This window comes from Dermochelys coriacea, chromosome 1 (genome assembly GCF_009764565.3).
Source record: "Dermochelys coriacea isolate rDerCor1 chromosome 1, rDerCor1.pri.v4, whole genome shotgun sequence".
In the NCBI taxonomy this organism is placed as follows: domain Eukaryota; kingdom Metazoa; phylum Chordata; order Testudines; family Dermochelyidae; genus Dermochelys; species Dermochelys coriacea.
In genome coordinates, this window is record NC_050068.2 from 249,735,558 (window position 1) to 249,761,230 (window position 25,673).

The following is a 25,673-nucleotide window of genomic DNA, read 5'->3' on the forward strand; positions in this document are numbered from 1 at the left end:
GTTGGCCCTCCAACAACCTTACGGATTTGGGAACTAATTTTCTGGCAGGAACCATGAAAAGCCTTTGGGAAGTTCATGGGGTGAACCACTTGGTTGCCATCCCTTACCACCGTCAAACAAATGGCCTGGTGGAGAAGTTTAATGGAACTTCGGGGGCGATAGTACATAAATTCATAAATGAGCACTCCAATGATTGGCATCTAGTGTTGCAGCAGTTGCTCTTTGCCTACAGAGCTGTACCACATCCCAGTTTAGAGTTTTCACCATTTGAACTTGTGTATGGCTGCAAGGTTAAAGGGTCATTACAGTTGGTGAAGCAGCAATGGGAGGGGTTTACGCCTTCTCCAGGAACTAACATTCTGGACTTTGTAAACAACCTACAAAACACCTTCTAAGACTCTTTAGCCCTTGCTAGAGAAAACCTAACAGATGCTCAGGAAGAGCAAAAGGCCTGGTATGATAAACATGCCAGAGAGCGTTCCTTCAAAGTAGGGGACTGGGTCATGATCTTGACGGCGCTCCAGGTCCATAAGATGGAAGCGTCGTGGGAAGGGCCATTTGCGGTCCAAGAGCTCCTGGGAGCTGTTAACTATCTCATAGTATCCCCCATCTCAAACCTAAAGCCTAAAGTGTACCATGTTAATTCTCTAACGCCCTTTTATTCCAGAGAATTAAAGGTTTGTCAGTTTACAGCCTAGGGAGGAGATGACGCTGAGTGACCTGAAGGTGTCTACTACGAAGGGAAAAGTGACGGAGGCATGGAAGAGGTGAACCTCTCCATGACCCTTGGACATCTGCAGCGATGGCAAATCAAGGAGCTGTGCACTAGCTTCGTGCCGATGTTCTTAGCCACCCCAGGACAGACCGAACGGGCATACCATTCCATTGACACAGGTAATGCTCGCCCAATTAGAGTCCAACCTTACCGGGTGTCTCCAAGTCAAAACTGCTAAAGAACAGGATATCCAGGACATGCTACAGATGGGTGTAATCCTTCCCTCTGACAGTGCATGGGCATCTCCAGTGGTTCTAGTTCCCAAACCAGGTGGGCAGATACGCTTTTGTGTGGACTACCATAAACTAAATGCTATAACTCGCCTAGACAACTGTCCAGTGCACAGATGAGCTATTGGAGAAACTGGGACATGCCCAGTTCATCTCTACCTTAGACTTAACCAAGGGGTACTGGCAAGTACTGCTGGATGAATCCACCAAGGAAAGGTCAGCCTTTATCACCCATGTGGGGCTGTATGAATTTAAAGTACTCCCTTTTAGGCTGTGAAATGCACCCACCACTTTCCAAAAACTTGTAGATAGTCTCCTAGCAGGATTGGGAGAATCTGCAGTCGCCTACCTTGATGATGTGGCCATCTTTTCTGATTCATGGGCAGAACACCTGGAGCATCTGCAAAAAGTCTTCAAGCGCATAAGGGAGGTAGGACTAACTGTTAAGGCTAAGAAGTGTCAAATAGGCCTAAACAGAGTGACTTACCTTGGACACCAGGTGGGTCAAGGAACTATCAACCCCCTACAGGCTAAAGTGGATGCTATCCAAAAGTGGTCTGTCCCAAAGTCAAAGAAACGGGTCCAATCCTTCTTAAGCTTGGCCGGATATTACAGGCGATTTGTACTGCAATACAGCCAAATCGCTGCCCCACTGACAGACCTAACCAAAAAGAAACTGCCAAATGCAGTTCAGTGGACTGAAGAGTGGCAAAGGCCTTTAACCAGCTTAAAGCGACACTCATGTCTGACCCTATGCTAAGGGCCCCAGACTTTGACAGACCTTTCCTAGTAACCACAGATGCGTCCGAGCGTGGTTTTAATGCAGGAAGGACCGGATCAAGAATTCCATCCTTTTGTGTTTCTCAGCAAAAAACTGTCTGAGAGGGAAAGCCACTGGTCAATCAGCGAAAAGGAATGTTACGCCATTGTGTACGCACTGGAAAAGCTACGCCCATACATTTGGGGACGGCATTTCCACCTGCAAACCGACCATGCTGCGCTGAAGTGGCTTCATGCCATCAAGGACAATAACAAAGAACTTCTTTGATGGAGTTTAGCTCTCCAAGATTTTGATTTTGAAATAGAACACATTTCAGGCGCTACTAACAAAGTGGCTGATGCACTCTCCCATGAAAGTTTCCCAGAATCAACTGGTTAAAATCATCCTTGAAATATGGAAAATATTGTTAGTTTTTATATAATCAATAGTATATCTAGAGGTGCATGTGTCTTATTAATTCTTTTTTCTCCTAGAGTTCCAGGAAGAAATCACAGCCAGTGTGGAGCAGGCTGTCCAGCATGGTCTATGATTTGGAGGGCGTGTCATAAGCATACAGCTAAGGATATCATAAAATCCCTCCTTTACCTGTAAAGAGTTAAGAAACTCAGATAACCTGGTTGGCACCTGACCAAAAGGACTAATAAGGGGAGAAGATACTTTCAAATCTGTGAGGGAAGGGTTTTGTTTTGGGTTTTTGTTGTTCTCTCTGGCGACAAAGAGAGAGAGACCAAACAAGTAATCCAACTTCTACTGAATGATGCATCTAAAATGACAGAAATAGTAAGTAATAACAAGGAAATGTGTTAGAGTATCTTTTGTTTTAGCTTGTGAATTTTCCCTATACTAAGAGGAAGGTTTATTCCTGTTTTTTTGTAACTTTAAAGTTTTGCCTAGAGAGGAATCCTATGTGTTTTAAATCTTATTACCCTGTAAAATTTATTTTCCATCCTGATTTTAAAGAGATGTTTCTTTTACTTTTTTTTCTTTATAATAAAGGTTCTGTTTTTAAGAATCTGATTGGGGTTTTTAGTGTCCTAAAATCCCAAGGGTCTGGTCTGTGCTCACCTTGTTTACTCTCAAGCCTCCTCAGGAAAGGGGGTGAAGAGGTTTGGGGGGATATTTTGGGGAAACAGGAACTCCACGTGGTCCTTTTCCTAAATCTTTATCTAACTCACTTGGTGGTGGCAGCAATACTGTTCGAAGGACAAGAAAAAATTTGTGCCTTGGACATTTTTAAGTAAGCTGGTAGAAATAAGCTTAGGGGGTCTTTCATGCGGGTCCCCACATCTGTACCCTAGAGTTCAGAGTGGGGAGGGAACCCTGACACCACTCAAGAGAGGCAATGTGTGGGGAGCCAGAAGCCTAAGAGCGGATGCCCTTACTGCACCACTAAGGGGAAATACAGGTGCAGTTGCCTTGAACTGTGACACTGCTCATATGAGGAAAGCAATGGCAGTGCAGCAGAGGCAAGAGACAATACTCCACTCCTAGGAGTACTCAGAACTCCACTGAGACAATGACAATTGTTGAGTGATTCCTTTTACTGAGTGAGCTCCACAGCATGCTCCTTAGCTGTCTGGGACAGTCACCACCACTTGAGGAAAGAGGAGAGAGTTTTGAAGCACAGATGGAACTGAGCCAAACACCAGCTACCCACCCCTTGACCTAGGAGGCTGTTCAGACTCTGAACCATATGCAAATGTTGCAAATTTTGAAGTTTTACAAGTCATCTTATGTGCTGAACCACTAGACCTGAACAACCCTATGCTTTGATTTTTGAAATTCAGATGCCCTTTTATCACCGTAAGAGAACCTCTTGAAATAATGTAGATGTGATTGTGTATGGAAGTGTTGGCATGGCAGGGTTTACATTAAGAACCCAGCACTGTTCAGGAGCCTCCATTCACTTGCTATAGGGCTGGGATTCAGCTTGGACTTACATCAGCATCTCCACGTAACGGGTGTTTTTATTCAGGGCTTCAATGTCCTTCATTTCCTTGCCAGTGAGTGAGAAGTCAAAAATCTAGGGAAAAAGAGGAGATTAGGATTAAACTGCAGCAAGAGAGATTCAGTGTTTACTTGATCTCTCACTGTTGCACAGTGCACTGTTGAGAGCACTAGTGTAGACCAGCTGCTGGAGTTTTAGCCTGCTCAGAATAGGTCTAGATGACACTGATGAAGAGTCCAGTGTCCTGTCCATACTAGCTTCCCCTCTATTGCACCATCACCAGGTGATAGAAATTATGGTGAGTAAGAGTCAACATAGAAAAGGTTTATGGGGTGGTTAAGCCTCCTCTCTGCCTCAGGAGAGAAGGGGAAGATGCTCTAAGCAGGGGTCAGCAATATTAGTGGAGCAGAGACAAATCTATAACTTACCTGGAAGTTTTCTTTGATCCGCTGTGGATGGAAGCTTTTGGGAATGACCACCACCCCTCGTTGGATGTTGAAGCGCAGAACAACCTGTGCTGCCGTCTTGTTGTATTTTTCCCCAATGGCATTCAGCACAGGGTCCTTCAGTAAAGGAGGGGAAGACACATTTACCCTTGAATTTAAAAAAAAAAAGTGGTGTTATTTTGATTCTGGAGTATTTAAAGGAAAGAGGCAGAGAGCAGAAATCTGAAGCAAAAACTGATTCGGACAATCTGTTATGAATTGAAGATTAATTCTAAATGAAGATTAATTAATCTTCTAATGAAGATTAATTCTGATTAATTCATCAGTTATCACCATGTTTGCACTGTTTTCCCACTGCCTCTGTCAAACAATAAGATTTGCGGAGTAATATGCGTAAGTTCATCTGCCCATTCTCGACCTGCAGTTTACAGATCATGAGCCAGCACTCATCCTATTCATATGGAAAGTGTTTGGAAAAGTTTGATTGTCAAATATATTACAGTAGGACATGAGCTGAATAGTAAATCATGCAATAAGTTTTGGAAGGTAGTTAGTCTCTCACAAGAAGCAACACCAGTTGGAACTTTTACAAGTAAACAGAACAGGACTCTAGGAAAGTGTACCAAGGGGATAAGTCCTACATGAGCAAAGAGATGGACTGGGTGATCTAATAAGTTGTCCACCTCTAACCTCTGATCAGGTTCAAAGCATACAGGCATCTTCTAGCCTTTGGGAAGCCTCATATTGTACCTTTGTTTCCTGATAATCCTGATCTGCTTCTGAGTCAGGTATTGATCAGCCTAGATCAAGTTATCATGGGATCAGTTGTGTGGAGAAGAGAGGAGAGATGTTCCTCATGACTTCTAGGAAGAATTCTATTTGTTTTCCACTGGGTAGGTCCTCTGTTCTGTTTGGTGCCCTAAATGATCTAGTGTTTGCCCACCTTGCAGCTACTCATTTCAGTCTCAGAGCTCTATATTATAGTTGCCTCTCTTCTGGCCAACTGTATGGGCTGACTCACTGACATTCCCTATTGATAGAGCAAGGCAAGGAGATCACTTATAGATTCATAGATACTAAAGTCAGAAGGGACCATTCTGATCATCTAGTCCAACCTCCTGCACAGCGCAGGCCACAGAATCTCACCCACCCACCCACTCACTCCTACGAAAAAGCTCACCTATGTCTGAGCTATTGAAGTCCTCAAATCGTGGTTTAAAGACTTCAAGGAGCAGAGAAACCTCCCTCAAGTGACCTGTGCCCCATGCTACAGAGGAAGGTGAAAAACCTCCAGGGCCTCTCCAATCTGCCCTGGAGGAAAATTCCTTCCTGCCCCCAAATATGGCGATCAGCTAAACCCTGAGCATATGGGCAAGATTCACCAGCCAGATACCCAGGAAAGAATTTTCTGTAGTAACTCAGATCCCATCCATCTAATATCCCATCTCAGGGGATTAGGCCAATTTACCCTGAATATTTAAAGATCAATTAATTACCAAAATCCCATTATCCCATCATACCATCTCCTCCATAAACTTATCGAGTAGAATCTTAAAACCAGGTAGATCTTTTGCCCCCACTGCTTCCCTTGGAAGGCTATTCCAAAACTTCACTCCTCTGATGGTTAGAAACCTTCATCTAATTTCAAGTCTAAACTTCCTGGTGGCCAGTTTATACCCATTTGTTCTTGTGTCCACATTGGTGCTGAGCTGAAATAATTCCTCTCCCTCTCCTGTATTTATCCCTCTGATATATTTATAGAGAGCAATCATATCTCCCCTCAACCTTCTTTTAGTTAGGCTAAACAAGCCAAGCTCCTTAAGTCTCCTTTCATAAGACAAGTTTTCCATTCCTCGGATCATCCTAGTAGCCCTTCTCTGTACCTGCTCCAGTTTGAATTCATCCTTTTTAAACATGGGAGACCAGAACTGCACACAGTATTCTAGGTGAAGTCTCACCAGTGCCTTGTATAATGGTACTAAAACCTCCTTATCCCTACTGGAAATGCCTCTCCTGATGCATCCCAAAACTGCATTTGCTTTTTTCACAGCCATATCACATTGGCAGCTCATAGTCATCCTATGATCAACCAATATTCCAAGGTCCTTCTCCTCTTCCATTACTTCTAATTGATGCGTCCCCAACTTATAACTAAAATTCTTGTTATTAATCCCTAAATGCATAACCTTACACTTCTCACTATTAAATTTCATCCTATTACTATTACTCCAGTTTACAAGGTCATCCAGATCCTCCTGTATAATATCCCGATCCTTCTCCGAATTGGCAATACCTCCCAGCTTTGTATCATCTGCAAACTTTATTAGCACACTCCCACTTTTTGTGCCAAGGTCAGTAATAAAAAGATTAAATAAGATTGGTCCCAAAACCGATCCCCGAGGAACTCCACTGGTAACCTCCCTCTAGCCTGACAGTTCGCCTTTCAGTAGGACCCGTTGCAGTCTCCCCTTTAACCAATTCCTTATCCACCTTTTGATGTTCATATTGATCCCCATCTTCTCCAATGTAACTAAAAATTCCTCATGTGGCACGGTATCAAATGCCTTACTGAAATCTAGGTAAATTAGATCCACTGCATTTCCTTTATCTAAAGAATCTGTTACTTTTTCAAAAAAGGAGAGTAGGTTGGTTTGGCACGATCTACCTTTTGTAAAACCATGTTGTATTTTGTCCCATTTACCATTGACTTCAATGTCCTTAACTAATTTCTCCTTCAAAATTTTTTCCAGGACCTTGCATACTACAGATGTCAAACTAACTGTCCTGTAGTTACCCGGATCACTTTTTTTTTTCCTTTCTTAAAAATAGGAACTATATTAGCAATTCTCCAATCATTTGGTACAACTCCTGAGTTTACAGATTCATTAAAAATTCTTGCTAATGGGCTTGCAATTTCAGGTGCCAATTCCTTTAATATTCTTGGATGAAGATTATTTGGGCCCCCCGATTTAGTCCCATTAAGCTGTTTGAGTTTCGCTTCTACCTCAGATATGGTAATATCTACCTCCATATCCTCATTCCCATTTGTCATGCTACCATTATCCCTAAGATCCTCTTTAGCCTTATTAAAGACTGAGGCAAAGTATTTGTTTAGATATTGGGCCATGCCTAGATTATCTTTAACCTCCACTCCATCCTCAGTGTTTAGCGGCCCCACTTCTTCTTTCTTAGTTTTCTTCTTATTTATATGGCTATAGAACCTTTTACTATTGGTTTTAATTCCCTTTGCAAGGTCCAACTCTACTCGACTTTTAGCCTGTCTCACTTTATCCCTACATGTTCTGACCTCAATTAGGTAGCTTTCCTTGCTGATCCCTCCCATCTTCCACTCCCTGTATGCTTTCTGCTTCTTCTTAATCACCTCTCTAAGATGCTTGCTCATCCAGCTTGGTCTACAACTCCTTCCTATGAATTTTTTCCCCTTTCTTGGGATACAGGCTTCTGATAGCTTCTGCAGCTTTGATTTAAAGTAATCCCAGGCCTCCTCTACCTTTAGATCCCTAAGTTCTTCAGTCCAATCCACTTCCCTAACTAATTTCCTTAATTTTTGAAAGTCAGCCCTTTTGAAATCAAAAACTCTAGTTGCAGATTTATTTTTGTTAATCCTTCCATTCAGTTTGAACTGAATTAGCTCATGATCACCTGAGCCAAGATTATCGCCTATAACCATTTCTTCTATGAGGTCCTCGCTACTCACCAAAATTAAATCTAAAATGGCATCCCCTCTAGTCGGTTCAGCAATTACTTGATGAAGGAATCCATCAGCTATCGCATCTAGGAAAATCTGAGCCCTATTATTATTACTAGCACTGGTCCTCCAGTCTATATCTGGGAAGTTAAAGTCTCCCATGATCACGCAGTTTCCATTAGTATTTACTTTATTACAAACATTAAAAAGGGCTCTATCCATATCCAAATTAGATCCCGGAGGTCTATAGCACACCCCAAGCACTATCGTAGGAGAGGCTTTACTGGTTATCTTCCCCAATGTAATTTTTGCCCAGACGGACTGTCTTATCCATTGCATCGCTTCTTATTTCTTTACATTCTACCTCATCATTGATATACAATGCTACTCCACCACCTTTACCTTTGTTTCTGTCTTTCCTAAACAGCACATACCCTTCAATACCTGTTGTCCAGTCATGACTACTATTCCACCATGTTTCTGTTATCCCTATAATATCTGGTTTCACTTCCTGCACCAGTAGCTCTAGTTCCTCCATTTTGTTACCTAGGCTCCTTGCACTTCAGAGGGTTAGTCAGTGCTGCCTATGTCTACACTGCAGCTGGGAGCAAGCCTCCCAGCACAAGTCAAGAGACATGTGCCAGCACACTAAAAAACAGTGCAGCTCCAGCGGAGACTCGGGCAAGCCACTTGAGCTCAGACCCAGGGGGTTGGGTGGTCTTGAGCCAGAGCTGGAATGTCCACACTGCTAATTTTAGTGCACTAACTTCAGTCCATCTACCCAGGCTGTGAGGATTGCTCTCAGATGCAGTGTAGATGTACCCTGTAGCCTGCTGGCCTTAGGAATACTGGAAATCACATTTTGGATTCCCAAGTTAGAGCTGAGATGCTTCATCTTAGTAAAAGGGATGGTGAGGTAGATTTACCCAAATTAAAAACTTTGGCTTCCCTGAGCATGATTCCAAAAAGAGGAGAAGCACAGCTTTCGATGCTCATACTTGCCCCACTGGAGGACAGCAAGCATTCGGGAGAAGCCATAATATTACTTTTTGCTGGATCTCTGTGGGGAGACTTGCAACCCTCTAGTAGCAATGTTCACCCACAAGTGAGGCTAGTATGAAGACTTACCATGTTTCATCCCTTGCGGTTCCTAGTGGACTGTACCCAACAATTACAATGTCATGTTGTCTACAAAATTCTAAGAGCTTGGGCTGGGTGAAATATGGGTGGCATTCAACCTACATGAATGAAACAGAAGGAGCAATTAAATTAAATAGTGACAGATACTGAATAATGTCTTGACATCTCTTTCTGCATGTTTGACCAACTATAATCTCAGATGAATTAGAGATTGTAGGGGAAAATGTCTTAAGAAACTGGAACCTTTTACCCCCTAGATTAATCATTTAAATCCAGGTCATCCTGGTGGTGGCAGGCCATCCTGACCTTCCTAGGGGAAAGACTGTGACAGGAGCTGTGGAAATAATTGATTTTTCACTTCGCTGGCCATACCAAAAAGAGTGTTCCGGATCAACCCAAAAGAAACTTTGAAACTTTTGATTCACTGAGAAGTTGACCTGAAACAAAACACTTCATTTTTCTAAGCTTTTCAAGTTTTTAAATGAAAAGTAGTTTTGATTTGGGGGAAAAATGTTTAATTCCAAATGTGTCAAAATGAGAAGTTTAGAGTTTTGATCTAAACAATTCTGCAAATTCAACATGAATTCTAATATTCTGGTTGACCCCAAATCTGCATTTTTCAGCTAAAGATGTATCAGCTGAAAAGTTTCACCCAGCTCCAATGATGACAGACCTTGAGCTATGTCCAGGCAAGGGGGGTGGGGGGGGGAAATCAAGATATATAGTAGTCTAAGAGGAATGTGGACCTCCTTTTTGGGAAACAATTCAGACAGTTTAAAACCTTTGCAATTCATGATTGTAATTGCATGGGGGGAAATTTGCCTTCTCCCCAATGGATAGATGGCAAACAAGATATAGAAGAGAGATTGGGAGCATGAGGGTAACTGTTGACCTGAATCACCATCCTTTATGTTCTGCCCAACACTTATGTATAGCCATCTGAATAGAGATCTAAGCCAAGATGCTCTGCCTCCTGGCAATCTGATGATTGTATTTTTCTCTTCTCTTTGTGTCCAAAATGATGGCTGCCTCCATCTTAGTTTGCCTCCAGAAAGCTGGTGACAGCTTATTCTATCAGCAGAAAATTGAGGGAAATAAATAAATAAAACCCACATTTTTTGGTATGGACTGCTCCAAACCTCTGCCTTTCCAGGCTGCAGCTATTCTGTACCATCGCCCACAGTGAGTTTTTCTGGCTATGTGCTCAACCTCTTGGAGATCCATTCCTGAGGTATAAAAGCAGCTTGCTTTTATAATAAGTTCCTGAAGTTAATGCAAACCCCTAAGAATTGCTTTTTTTTTTTTTTAAATCAGAACCTTCTTCCTTGCATCTTTATTAGGCCCAGACAGAGGGTAGTATTGATGTAGTCTTGGGGGGGTGGGGAGGGGGGTGGAATGGAGTCAGACAATCCAGCCAGAAGCAGTTATGGTGTTTAGTGCTAGTTTGATAACTTGTTTTTAACTTGAACTTTAATGCTGGTGGTGGGAAAAAGTATTAGAATGACAGCCACAGAGGCAAGGAAACTCCTGTGTAGCCAAAGAACAGGTGCAAGGATAGTGGCAGACTTCCTCAATACTACCTTGTCAGTGTCCATTCAAGGCCAACTTCAGAGGATGAAAGGATAGTTTCCTCTTTTTCCCATACAATCTTTGGCCTCTCTTCTGATGCTGCTAACAAGGATATCTATTAGCACTAATCACGATATCAGTCACTGGACATCTCTAACACCATCTCTTCAACTCCAAATCAGAAGCCACCCCAACCACCACCAGATGCTAATGTTTTGTATCCAGACAAGCTACTTAGAAATAAATGGTTGTGGGCCCCATTGTCATGGTTTTACTTAGACTTGACCATTGACTTCAGTGGCAGGTTTAGCTTCAGCTGATGGCATGACATGGTCTTATTGCTAAGTTAGTTCTTTGGTCTAGTACCGCCACAGAATGACCTGTGGAAAGGACATAAAAAAGAGTGCCTTAGAACTTCTTTGGCTTGTTGTAGTTTCTTAGAGATCGTTCCTTATAGCAGACACACAAAGCTTAGAATAACACAATATCCCATATGCTATAGGGTTGGGCTCCAATTGTTTTAAATGAGGTAGCCATCTTGCTTCACTGGTGGCTGGTTAGCCTCTGGGTAGTAGCATGCATGTCTCAGGCTGTTGGGATCTTTCTTGGATCACTTGAGGTACATGGCTGAATCTTTTTGATTATGTCTGAGTGACAAGGATTCATACAGCCCTTAAAACTTGTACACCATGGGACAAACTCAGGTTTTCAAGCACTGGAGAGGGATCTGGAAGGAAATGGATGTTCCCAGCAAATTTTGATATTTATATTGAGTGTAGAGTGAAAAAATTAGTCATGCTCACTCTTAAGGAGGAAAGTTTGGCCTTCAATGTTTGGCGGTATGGTGGATAGCTTACTACCTGCAGTAGGTCATCTGTGCAGAAGTATTTGTAGTCCCTCTGAGCACTGTACCACAGTGCCAGTTTCAGGTAGAGGTAGGGTTCTGCTTGGGATCATACCTGATTGCTGACAGGTTTGTGCTTGAGCCCTGGCATGTTCAGAATCATTTCCAGCTGCCTGCGGTTGAAGTTGGACACTCCAATAGATTTTGCCAAGCCGGCATCTTTACATGCTTCCAAAGCCTGAAAAGATAGCAACGGAGAGCATTAGAAAGAAAGCCTCAATAGAAACCTTCCAGCGAAGAAAAGTAAGCATTGTTAGCTAGGTGAAATATACTTTATTCAGGACTCTGTCTAGAGAGCTAAGTGTGCATGCCTTTTACAGGAAAGGCCTTTACATTGGAGGGACTAGCACTCCTGTTGATGCTTTCTTCCTATTCTAAACCCAATTCTCATGCAGCCATAGATTTTCAGAAGACCAAACCAAGGCACCTCAGATTTCAATGTTACTTCATACTAGAGTAGAATTTTCCCAGGAAGCAGAGCAAATCAGAAAAAACATTTGAGATACAGCACTTATAAATTTCACATATTCACTTCCAGTTTTATTTCAAATTTTAGAGGGACTGCCACACTGCTCCAGCTTTAGGGGTGGGGAAAGGGAGACAACATCTGAACAAGAGACAGCTTCCCTTCCCTGTCACTGTCTGAATTACCCCAGCTATTATTTCAGCTGTGCAAGTGTTAGTCCAGGCTCTCCTCCTGCCAGAGTCTACAATTATGCCAAAGTGTTGCCATGAAATTGTGCGTCACAAAAATCAGCATTAAGACTTCATTGCAAAATGAAGCGAGAGGAGAAGATGGGGCTGAGGGGAATACAGGATTTGCATTTCAAACAAATATAGCTATGCAGTTAAGGAAGCTTATAAGAACAACGTAAACATACAATAATTCCTTCATTAAGCATCCTTTGATACTCTGCTTTTAGTTGATGCCATGCTTCATTAACAGGAGAAGAGTATCTTTACTTAGAGATACTCCTCTCTCCCAAAACCCCTCTGATGAATGCAGCAGCTGTTCAGTGGTGCAATGAAGCAGAGTTACAGTAGACCCTACTCTTGTCTCCAACATCTGGGTACTGAATGTCCTGCTTGTCAGTTTTATTATTCTTTTCTGATTTAAATGAATAGGGGAATTAGGGAAGCAAAAGGCTCCATTTATTTTATGGCCTCTGGCTGGCCTCTTCTTGTCATATGATTTTCATCATTCAACGGTGAGGCAACAAGAATAGCCCCAATCCTGGCTGCTGAAGCCACACTGAAACAATTAAATTACTCCAGGGAGGAGTTTAGCTGGCTGTATATAGACTGATCCTAATATTTACAGGCAGCGATGACCCCCTTCTCAGCAGCAGCAGCTGGGTTTTTCCTGCCTATTGTTTCTGAGGCTGTCATGTTACACTATAGCCTTACAATAAGAAACAGATTGAGGGTAACAAGCTGCAGGGACTGAACAGACAACGTTTGACAGATGTTTTTCTTTCATGTTTAAGTGAATTTGACTTGTGAATCTGAGGAACTAACAGCACTGGCTCAGGCCAAGCATATTGTGAATAGCTACTATGGATGTTACCCGCACAGCTGTGTTCCCTGGAAGCACCCCCTCTCTTATTCCAGTCCTGGGAGCTCATCTCAGAATTTTGCCATTGTATCCAAATTTTGCCATTGTATCCAAATCTTGACCAACAGCAGCTCGTGCTAAGCCAGTGCAGGGCATCACTACGCAACTTTTGCCAGTGTAGATTCAATCTGGACCTGTAGCACCCTGGGGTATTCCCATCTCTTGAGGAGAGATGGCTGCTTGTGCTGAGTAAATTGTTAAAAGTCACGTGGCTTATTCATAGATACTAAGGTCAGAAGGGACCATTATGATCAGCTAGTCTGACCTCCTGCACAATGCAGGCCACAGAATCTCACCCACCCACTCCTGAGAAAAATCTCTCACCTATGTCTGAGCTTATTGAAGTCCTCAAATCGTGGTTCAAAGACTTCAAGGAGCAGAGAATCCTCCAGCAAGTGACCCGTGCCCCATGCTACAGAGGAAGGTGAAAAACCTCCAGGGCCTCTTCCAATCTGCCCTGGAGGAAAATTCCTTCCCGACCCCAAATATGGCAATCAGCTAAACCCTGAGCATATGGGCAAGACTCACCAGCCAGATACCAAGGAAAGAATTCTCTGTAGTAACTCAGATCTCACCCCATCTAACATCCCATCCCAGGCCATTGGGCCTATTTACCATGAATATTTAAGATCAATTAATTGCCAAAATCATGTTATCGGATGTGCAAAAGTGAGGATTAGACTGAGATCCAGACTTCCTTTTACCTGTGGTGTAAGAAAAAAAGTGTGGTGTCTAGATGTGACTAAGGATGGGTTGTGTATTGCCATGCCCCCTTTACTTGAACCAAAGTTTCTACTTCTAAGTAAGGGCAGGTTTGAGATATTTAAAAGGTGGGATTTTAAAAAGGCACAGCCCATTGACAATTTAGGCACAGCCCAAATGAAAGGCACAGCCCATTGACAATTTAGGATTCAGCACCTCTATGCAGTTCTACTACCCTCTAAAGCAGTGGTTCTCAACCAGAGGTATGCGTACCCCTGAGGGTACGCAGAGGTCTTCCAGGGGGTACAGCAACTCATCTACATATTTGCCTAGTTTTACAGCTTAGTTACATAAAAAGCACTAGCCAAGTCAGTACAAACTAAAATTTCATACATACAATGACTTAATACTGCTCTATATACTATACACTGAAATGTAAGTACAATATTTATATTCCAATTGATTTATTATATGGTAAAAATGAGAAAGTACACAATTTTTCCATAATAGTGTGCTGTGACAGTTCTTTATTTTTGTCTGATTTTGTAAGCAAGTAGTTTAAGTGAGGTGAAACTACTGAAAGGTGTACAGTAGTCTGGAAAGGTTGAGAGCCACTGCTCTAAAGTCCTCGTAATGAAAAGAAATGTTGAATTCCCTTATGGTAACTTGTACCCCAGAACAGAGGGAGAGTTATTTTTTGTGAGGCAACATAATTTTCTATCCTACCTTGAAACTACATCTTTTGTTACCAGGAAGAAGCTAGTCATATGTTACTAAGGACCACTATCTCCTCCATCTCTTTGAAAGTAGTAAGACTTGAAAGGCTACAACTGCAATGAACTCTGGTGGTCTCTGACAGCTCACTACAAACCAGTTGAACAGTTCCAGAAGCCCCAACTAACTGAAGACAAATGCAATGTCTTGATCAGGGAGTGTGAAAAGGCATTTCTAAAAACATTTTTTGGATACATCTACATGTAAATAAAGTGTGATTTTTAGCACGTGTTGGCATAAGTGCTAGCTTTCTTTTTGCTGGTAGTAAAGACATGTTGACATGGGCTAGCAACCCAAGACAGCCACCCATAGTCCTCAGCAGGCTCATACTGGGTTGCTAGCCTGAGCGGACATCTTCACTTTTGTTACCTGCATGAGCTAGATTAAAGCTAGCACAGGTCACACTGTGCTAGTCACACCTTCATTTGCTGCATAGATGTACCCTCAGAGTCTGTTTAATGCTGGTGGAATGAGACACCTCTGCACACAGAAGTCCCTTTATCCAGGGAGTCAGTAGCATGGTCAGTGGAAATGCAAGTTTACCTACATTGCCTTGTCAAGGTTCCTCAGCCAGAGTGCAGAGGAGCCACTTTCCCAGATGTGATGGCGTTTAAATGCATAGGAATGTTACAACTGCGTACCTCCCAAGTGGCACATAGGTTTGTCTCATGGTAGATATATTTTCCATTTTCATCTCTCGGATAGATTGCATCTCCAGGCTGAAGGAACAAAGTCACAGTTTTCAGCTTTCACTACTCCGAACAGAGGTTTTACACACACTCTACATTTATCAGTGGACAAAAATTCAGAGGCTTTCTAAACACACCAAGTTCAAGAGGTTATTTATATTGCGCTTGCCACATCCTCCCTTCATCTACCAGCACTTTAATGCTATAATCATTAAGTGCACTTCCTGAAATATTCCCCTCATATGGCTATGCACTAAAAAGTTCAATTTTGAGTTATGCCATGTGATCCTGGAGGTTGCTAGGAGGGATGGCTTTCCAGAGTCTAATCCCCTATTTCCCAGATATTCCATTGTGGCAGCCAGACATTTTCACATGGCTAGACTACTGCAAAAGCCCAATTCCCCTCCAATGCTGCTTGCTTGTGCTATTTACCATTTAGGGACACTGAAGAGCAATGCAAATTAAACATCTGATATTGCAAGATAATCTTGAGGGACCAACTCCCAGTGATGCTAATGAGAGTTGTGTGCATTGGACGCCTGGCAGGATGTGCCAAGAATCTTTCACGATCATGCCCCAAGTTCTCCTATCTCCCTTGATATCCCAGAGAGAACTTTAAGGATGCTTGCAAGCATCCATAGGCCTGGTACATAAGTGCACCACTTTCTCTCATTTGATGATCAATTTGTTGCTACTACAGGCAGTATATTTTAAAATGTCAATCATTCATTGGATATTAGTTTCACTTTGTTTCCTTAAATGCCTTTTGTGGTGTCTGGTAGCTGATCTGACTTCAGACGGCCATAGTTCAAAAAGTGCGGGATAACATGTCGACAGGGTAATTCCTCAGGAATATGCAGCTGTGACTAATGTGCTCAGTGACTGGTGCCACCACATTCAACACATGCAACTGCAAGGCATTTTAGTGTGAAAATGAACCTTAGTACAACAAAGCATCCTCACATTTCAGAGATTGGAACATGATGTGGAATTAAGTGTAGGTCTTTTGCCTCAAAAATGAGAGCATTCCTTAAAGCAAGTCCCAAGAGACAGGCCTGTTACTATTATTAATTCTTACTATGTCTTATTAGAAGAATCTTGCACTGTCAGGAAAAAGTAAGGTGGCATTTAGGTCTTTTCCATCTTAAATTGCATGAGAGCGAGAGAAGAGTAGAGAGGGGTTTGGAGTTCTTTATAAACATGGGATCCTAGCCAAAACTTTTCAGGATTCTAGAATATCCTACTCCAAAATTTGGTGTCTTCTATGGGGATCATTATAAAGGTAAGGGTTGTTGCAAAGCAGGTATGGACTTCCAGCCAACTCAGAGTTTATGTGTTGGATCTGGATCCAGGAGTTTGGTTTTAGGGCCATCTCTCATTAGATAGAAAGAGAATATTTAACTTGGGATCACCTCCAAATTCCTTTGCTCCTAGTATTAGTAGTCTAGACAGTAAAGAAAAAGAAAGGCTCAAAGAAACAGCAAGATCCAGAGTGCCCTCCTGTGGACTTCCACAAGGTTTAATCCCTTCTCCCATCTTTTATAACATCTACATGGAGCTGCTGTAGGAAGTTAAGATGCCAGTGTCTGAAAAACCCATAGTAGGCAGATGGTACTCCTCTCTACATTCCCTTGATCACTGATGCAAATAGGACCAACTCACAGCTACCTGCATTCCAGAGAAAGCATCTAGATGAAAGATCTGACTGAATATGAACCAGACAAGATGGAGGCAATGCTGATGGGAAGAGGCAGACAGTTTGGAAAAATGAAGCAATTGTGGTTACTAGATCTTCAGAGACTTCTTCCCATAGCTTGTCAAGTTAGTCAATAGAGTGGGGTCCTCCTAGACTTCTTATGGCTGCAGGATACATAGCAATGACTACAATAAATGCTTTTTCCCACCTACAACTTGTCCATCTTAAATAGACCCGCCCACTCATTTCCAAAAGAAATAAGGTCTCGAGATCTCACTGCCTTCAGAACCAAGTGTCAAATCCACTTTGACTTGGTAATCAAAAACAAAGGAAGAGAGAAATGGCTATTTAACAACTCCTAGCCACTACTGCATCTGGGGAAGAAGGCAGGAAGTTAATCAAAATCAGCCAATATATCCATCTATTTTCTCTTGGGATGCACTCACATACTATGATGATGGGAGACACTAGAAGAACCCACATATCAAGCCTTTCTGAACTCTTCCAGCGTGAATTTTTTGTTTTGCTCTTAGAACAAAGTCCTCCCAAAGAGCTATATGAAAAAAGTTTGCATCAGTAAAATCAGTAAAGAGATGAGTTTACAATTTTATAAGAGGCATGTTTGTGGATTTTGCCTCAAGCATCAATATTTTCACATATTAATGAAAGGCTAATTTGCAGGTGAGATTTTTTGGCTGCAAGAAAGGAAGTCCCCTTCAACTAGCAAGCCTCTATCTGGGGCAAAATATGTGTTTTTTTGTAATGTGATGCCACTTTCTGTGGCAAATGTGTGCTGGCACAACTGTTACTATACAAAATACACAAATCTGTGTGCCAATTTATACAGTATTATTAACACACAAATTTAAAGTTAAATTTGAAAATGCTTTAGGGAGAGTAACCGCACCTAGCCCAACAACAGCTGTTGCAGATGGGGAGAGCTGGAAAACTGTCCCAACAAATCCTGCCTTGTGTGTGGTTTTTGCAGAAACAACTGTTCCAGTTCCAAGAGATGCTTCCCAGATTTTGGTACAGACATTGCTCCATACTTCACTGCATATTGTGTTAGAAAGAAAGAGATTTTTCCCCTCCTCAAAGGGAAGCATGCGTGGAGCTTCAGGACTGCAACTGTAATAGCAAATGAGAGCGTCTTGATGCAGGCTTTAGGGAATCAGAAGTAGATTTATTAAAAGGCAGCTGTCAATATCTTTATTTTGTGGGACACTGACCTTCACCATATGGGAGAATGAACTAGGGGTGGAAAGCAACAGGAGTAAAAGGAAACTGGAAATTCCAGATGGTGGGAACTATTTTCTAAAGTGCACCTAAAAGGGTTCCATACTAGAGCTTTATTTATATAATCCTTAACATCTGAGGCCAATTACTCTTGTGTAAGGAACAGGATGCCACTTCTATAGGAGAGAAGGGAATGTAGGGCCTCTGAGTGAGTTCCATGTGTCCATTTCTGATCTCTAGAGGTACTGGCATTTGAATGCACCAGTCACAGGAAGGCATGAGCTTTGAGAATTGTCAGGAAACAAAAGACTCAGGTAGATTCCTTTCTTGGTGGAAGCAGTATTGTCCACTCAGAGCATTTAAAAATGAGCCAGCCTCCCTATCCCCCCTCAAATTATGAATGGCTTAGTTCTGTTTGGGTTTTTTATATTTGCCTTCCGGTTTAAGCCTCTGGGGAGCACTTGCATTGTGTTTTCAACTTTCTCTCTGAAACCATGGGGTTAGTGACCTCCTTTTATAATCCTTCCAGCCCCTGAGATTGTTTAAGAGCTGGGGTTTCAAGAAAAAGCACCAAATCTTATGAGAGTGGTCATAAAATTGCAAGAGTTGGCAACACTGCAAGAAATGATACCAGTTCCCCAAACACCAGTGACCCCCAGAATGAGGGAACAAGAAGTCATGATTTAAATTTCTGCCTCAGAGAAGTCATGTTTAGATGCTAGGTCTGTCCTCTTAAAGCTGTCTGTCTAGCTGACCGCCACAAACAAGCAGATATGCAAGATTTTGTGAAAATGGTTTGCCACAATACCTTTAAATACTATGGAGACTGTCTAGTTGTTGGAACAAAAGCTGGGAGTCAGAACAGTTTTATTCCCTAATTCTACCACTAACTCAGTGTTGCCTTGTAAGTCACTTAACTCCTGTTAATCTTCCCATCTGGCCATAAATGAATTTAGATTGGAAATTAAAAAGGTTTCCAACCATCAGAGGAGTTTGGTTCTAGAACTACCTTCCAACAGGGGACAAGAAACTTAAGTGGTTTTAAGTTGGAGCTTACAAAAGGGGTTAAACAACGTGGTTGCCTTTAATAGCAGGGAATTGGACTCTACAACCCAGCCCGTGCTCTCTCTGGAAAATGGGGATAGTACACTAGGCTCATAGATGGCTTCATAGGTTATTACAGACTTCTATATCCTACTCCTGAGGGAGTTCTGTCCCCTGCAGATTTCTTTGCTTCCCCACAGAAAAATGACTTCCTGATGGGGAAGCAAAGGGAATCCACTAGAATTGTCATGTGACTCTCCCCAGCAGTATGTTTCGGGTGCCCAGGGCAGCCGGCAGAGACGTAAACCACTGTGGGGCAGAAGGCTGGACTGGGGAAGACCTGGCTGGTGGCTCCTACTCTGCGCCGGGCTCAGCTGGTAGTCTAGGCGTGGCTGGGCTGGGCTGGGCTGGGCTGGGCTGGGCTGGAGAGGACAGGAGTTCTGCTTCCCCTACACGGCATCTAGGGCTAGGTCAGACCCACCTCTAGATTTGTCCCCGAGCTACAGGAAGCTCTGCAAACTCCCCTGCTTCCCGTACCCATTGCTCCTCAGCTGCAGGGGGAGGGATCCCTGTACAGGGAGCTGCTCCCCTATCCACCCAACCCCCATGCATCCAGACCCCCTCATACCCAGACCCTCACCCCACCCCCCCACACTCAGAACCCTACTGATGAGCCCCATGCCCCTTGCACTTGGACAACCCTGAGCTACCTGCATCTGGACCCCCACCCCACCAAGCCCCAGCCAGTTGCACCTGGATCCCCACCCCACTGAGTCCCACTCCTCCAGCATCTGGACCCCCAACTGAGCCCTATCCCCCTCACACCCAGACACTCCCCCCAGCTGAGGCCCAACCACCTTCACCTGGACCCTCTGCAGAGTTCCATTACCATTGCACCCAAAAAACCCCAACAAACTCCTGTGCATCCAGATCCCTTCTGCACCCAGATCTCCCACTGAGTCACCCATACCCAGATTGCCCCACACAGAACTCTCTCAACCCGCACCTGGATCCCTCCACACTAAGTCCCTCCACACTTTGTTCCTGCCTTGCTGAGCCTGCCTGCCCATACCTGGTGCACCTGGCATGGAGGGGCAGGACCCTGGGGTGTTTCTGGGGCAGGCATGGTCCTTGCACTGTGTCAGGGTTGGGTGCAGCCTCATCGCTGAGTCCATGTCCCGGAGGGGAGCGGGGGGAGAAGAGCTGCACAGTGATTTCCCACCTCTGTGCAGTCAGTGATCTGGACTCCCCAATGCCATGCTGGAGCCTCCACATTTATTTGACAAATAAAATTTCCAGAATTTTCCAGAAATTTAAAATATGATGCGCAGAATTTTAACTTTTTTGGCATAGAATTTGTAATTTTTTGGTGCAGAGTGCCCTCAGGAGTAATATCCCCCCTCTGACCCCACCTAAAGGAGCTCTCCTAGCACCAGTGCTGAAGGCCCATTTTATTCCACTTTACAATTTATGCTCTCTCTATTTGGCCAGGATTCTCCACTTAACAAAGTTGATGTTATTGTGCTTTGTCTTTTTCAGTAAAGAGCGATATGCACATGCAACGAATGTCAAGCATTACATTGCCACGAAAGAACCACTTTTTTAAATGAACAGTGGTCTGTAAGTTTGAAGAATTACTTGAGTCAGAGGATTTGGTTCACACAGGCAGATATTGTGGTAAGCATTAGGGCTACTTTTCTTTTTACCTTGAATGCCATTGGCAGCTCAATAATATAGAGATCAACATAATCCAGCTGCAGAATCTTGAGTGTCTTCTCCAAAGTTGGACGCACCAGCTCCGGTGGGTGACATGTATTCCATAACTAGGGGAGGGGAACAAAAAACATAAAACACTCTTGGTTTAGTGAGATAAATAGAAATTCAGTTACTTGATTTTCCCACCTTTCTCCCCTTTAGACAGTACTACAGACGACATCGGGTTAGCACAAGATGTAAGTCAGTGCATTATTGGATTACTTATGTACACAAAAGGAGAAGCTCCGTTTTTCCCCCTAGGATGAATCAGCATAGAACACTGACCGGAACCTTTACCCATAACTTAAATCTGTCCTGAACTAGATTTTAAACACAGCCACATACTTAAATGTGGACAACAACTTTCTACTTCCTGAATTTAGCTGGATGTTGGCAAGGGTCCTGTGATTGGAAAGGATTGGCTAAAAGGGAAGGGAAGGTTTCAGAGAGGTCTCACATGGTTAGAATAGTTCAAATACTTATCTAAGTCACAACTAGACTCTGAACCTTCTGAAGTTTGCTTATTCCTACTGGAGGGCTCCCCCTTCCCTCTTTAGCAAGAGGATCTACAAAAAAAATTATTTTTTGAGCTGTGCACTTGTATTCATGTGAAGTCTACACATGGACAAAATTGCAGAGATTTGTGGCTTCAAGTAGAGGTCACTGAGTATCTGTTCAGGGTTGAGCAAGTGACTTTGGAAACAAAAATGAACTCCCCAAATTCTTCAAGTTTGGTATATACTAGGGCTGTTGATTAATTGCAGTTATCTCATGTGATTAACTCAAAAAAATTAATCATGATTTAAAAAAATTAATTGTGATTAATCAGTTTTAGCCTCACATTAAACAATAGAATATCAATTGAAATTTATTAAATATTTTGGATGTTTTTCTACATTTTCATATATATTGTATTCTGTGTTGTAATTGAAATCAAAGTGTATATTATTTTTATTACAAATATTTGCACTGCAAAAATGATAACAAAATAAAGTATTTTTCAGTTCACCTCAAACAAGTACTGTAGTGCAATCTTTGTTGTGAAAGTGCAACTTACAAATGTAGATTTTTTTTTATAGCTGCACTCAAAAACAAAATGTAAAACTTCAGAGCCTACAAGTCCACTCAGACCTACTTCTTGTTCAGCCAATCGCTAAGACAAAAAAGCGTGTTTACATTTACAGGAGATAATGTTGCCCTCATCTTATTTACAATGTCACTAGAAAGTGAGAACAGATGTTCACATGACACTTTTGTAGCTGGCATTGTAAGTTATTTACGTGCCAGATGTGCTAAATATTGATATTTCCCTTCATGCATTGGCCACCATTCCAGAGGACATGCTTCCATGCTGATGACGCTTGTTAAAAGAATAATACGTTAATTAAATTTGTGACTGAACTCCTTGGAGGAGAATTGTATGTCTTCTCTTCTGTTTTACCCACATTCATCCGAGACTGCTATAATATGAAATTTATGGCAGATAACCCAGCACATGTTCATTTTAAGAACACTTTCACAGCAGAATGCAAAGAAGGTGCTAATGTGACATTTCTAAAGATAGCTACAGCACTCGACCCAAGGTTTACGAATCTGAAGTGCCTTCCAAAATCTGAGCGGGATGAGGTGTGGAGCATGCTTTCAGAAGTCTTAGAAGAGCAACATTCCGAAGCGGAAATTACAGAACCCGAACCAACAAAAAAGAAAATCAACCTTCTGCTGGTGGTATCTGACTCAGTTAATGAAAATGAACATGTCAGTCTGCTTTGGATTGTTATCGAGCAGAACCCATCATCGGCATGGATGCATGTCCCCTGGAATGGTGGTTGAAGCATGAAGGGACATATGAATCTTTACCGCATCTGGCATGTAAATATCTTACGACGCCAACTACAACAGTGCCATGTGAATGCCTGTTCTCACTTTCAGTGACATTGTAAACAAGAAGCACAGCATTGACTCCTGCAAATGTAAACAAACTTGTTTGAGCAATTGGCTGAACAAGAAATAGACTGAGTGGACTTGCAGGCTCTAAAATTTTACAGTGTTTTATTTTTGAACACAGGTTTTTTTTGTATGTAATTTTACATTTGTAAGTTCAACTTTCACGACAAAGATTGCACTACAGTACTTGTATTGAATAGGTGAATTGAAAAATACTATTTTTTTATATTTATTTTTGATTACAAGTAAAAAAACAAAAGTGAGCACTATACACTTTGTATTCTGTGTTGTAATTGAAATCAATTTGAAAATGTAGAAAACATCCAAAACATTTAAATAAATGGTATTCTGTTGTTGTTTAATAGTGCGATTAATCATGCAATTAATTTTTTAATTGCTTGACAGCCCTAGTATATACTATTTTTTTGTTTAAGTTTTCCAAGGTCTGTGGTCAGTTTTATCATGTTGAGGCTGTGTCATGTGATCAAATGATATTATGAAGAAAGGACTAGGTAGGTTTGAGTGGAATCTTTGGTTTTCTGATGTGGCTGGAGCCACCGAGTATCTGCATGATCTAGGGAAGTTTTTGTTTAAGCTCAGAATCTCACTGAAAGATAAATGCTGCATTGATGCTCCATAGGCATGAAGCAGATGTGGTTAGAGTGAAAACTGAACTAGGGCCTTGTGTAAATAACAATTTCATAGGGGGCACAGAAATCATGAAAATGCCCCCATACTAGGATCTTTTAAATATTACCTTAGCTTACTGTGCAGTGCACAGAGGAATTGAGTGCTGTGCACGCATGTATGAAAAACACCTAACGGGAAACAGAGTGGATGGGTCTTTTTTCTTTCTTTCTTTCAAGTCACAGGCACAAATGAAATTGACTAAAGTTTGCTGGTTAAGTTCATTCTGTGCAAATTGTGAAATTCAATACTTTGCCATTTACACGGTCATGGATTTTCTAAAACCACCCACATGATTTATATAGTCCCTAATTATACTCGCTTTCTCCATTGAGGGATTATTCCCAGATGTCAATGATTTTAAAACCATCACTGTTCTTGGATTCCCATGTGTCAGTGGTGACCCAAGATACCCATCATCTGGTTAGCCTGAAGACAGACCTTGCTGATGCAGTGTTCCAGGTCTGTCTTCTCCCATCTGGGTTAACGGAAATTTGCTCTATTTAGGGCTATTCGTGAAGACCACACCAAAATTTAACTACCACCTGCCAACGTAACCACCTGTGTTAACAGGGGCAGCTTGAGTTGAGCAGAGTATCTATGCTTTGTGCATCACAAAGCCTTAAATCTGCTTTTGGAGGAAATTCAAGGCGTTTCTCAATCCTAAAAAAGATGGGGAATTTTTGAATATAGGCAGCAGGGCATTTTTTTTTGGTAGAGAGCCTCGATTTTGGAACTTTCTTTTTAATATGCAGCTGGCCATTTTTAGGTTGCAGGATGTTTAATGGAAAACCTGCAGTTGCTATGGGGGTGAGCTCGGGACAAAGTCATTTTCAGCAGACACACAGTTACCGATGGGGTAATGGTGATGTGTTTTATCTTGCAACAGACTCACATGCCTTAGAGAGCCCTGAATAAAGACCTATCAGTGAGTAAGTGCCATGAATACAGCAGTTTTAAAAAGCTGCAGAGGCTTCAAAGGAAGATGCTGTGGCAATGGCTGTGAACCCTGTTACCTTAGCTTCACTGGTGCAAAAAAATATTAGGTGAGTTTCCTAAATGGTTTTCACAATTTGTAAAAGTGATTATCTACATCTGTGGATCAACATCCAGTCGATCAGAAAGCTGCAAAGCAGCTGTGGCATTCTAGAACACCACATTCCCTGGAAATGTTACTTTTTCACTTAATAAAAGAAAAATATCTGGGGTGAAAGAGAACCATGAAAGCCTTAGTACATAAGCCAAAGACTGTTGGCAATTGATGGAAAGCCTCTGAAATCTTTGGATGCTTTGTCTGTGATCAACATGATAACAGCAGGAGCCAAGCACAAATGCGGATTTCAGCTGGCAGATAGTGTATGACTTTGTAAAGTCATTATTCCAGTACACCTGGGCCTAGTCTTGTTAACCACGGCTGATGGGCTGGTGTGAGATTTGTATCATCCAAAACATTTAAAGACTTACCTGAACTCCTTCAGTTGAGAAATTGCACAATAAAGCCAGGTTCTCCTGTGAAATTTCTAGTACTTGCTGGTTTGGGTCAGGTCAGAAACAAGCATAGCTCTTTCTCATGTGGTAGTAATAAGTGGCCTAGTGAACTTACCACTGCATCTCTAATAATGCAAAGAATTAGGGTTGATCAGCCATTATAGGCTACAAATTTGCCGTTAGCTCAGTTTGTGCTTTAGGAAAAAAGAGGATCTGAGTTCGGGGGCGATGGCTGGGGCGGAAATCACAGATGAAATAAAGATTTAACCTGAAACTTTGGGGTTAAATGTATATTTTGTTAAGTAGTGACCAGACAAGAAAATAGAAAGATAGCTGCAGTTGAGGAATTCCCACATATTGCATGTTATTGCATGTTATTGCAGCCAAGGTTGGAACCAGAATGCCTCTCTCTCTCTCTCTCTCTCTCTCTCTCAACAAAAGCTACAGTCTAAATAGGATCAGGATCAAAACTTCATTTCTGGGAACCACATGTTCCACTCTCCCTAAAGAGAAACTCTGTCCAACTGAACTTTGACTCAAG

The 25,673-nt window shown here is 42.2% G+C and overlaps 1 protein-coding gene across 1 annotated transcript in view; it reads right to left on the reverse strand.

The window, feature by feature from the left end:
* Window positions 1–25,673, reverse strand: part of AKR1D1 (aldo-keto reductase family 1 member D1) — a 54,879-nt gene that overhangs the window by 7,771 nt on the left and 21,435 nt on the right. The window contains exons 3-8 of the mRNA XM_038408553.2: window positions 20,965–21,081; window positions 15,235–15,312; window positions 11,558–11,680; window positions 9,018–9,127; window positions 4,163–4,328; window positions 3,727–3,809 (exon numbers count right to left, since the gene is read on the reverse strand). Coding sequence (XP_038264481.1) covers window positions 3,727–3,809; window positions 4,163–4,328; window positions 9,018–9,127; window positions 11,558–11,680; window positions 15,235–15,312; window positions 20,965–21,081 — 677 coding nt within the window. The remainder of the gene's footprint in view (window positions 1–3,726; window positions 3,810–4,162; window positions 4,329–9,017; window positions 9,128–11,557; window positions 11,681–15,234; window positions 15,313–20,964; window positions 21,082–25,673) is intronic.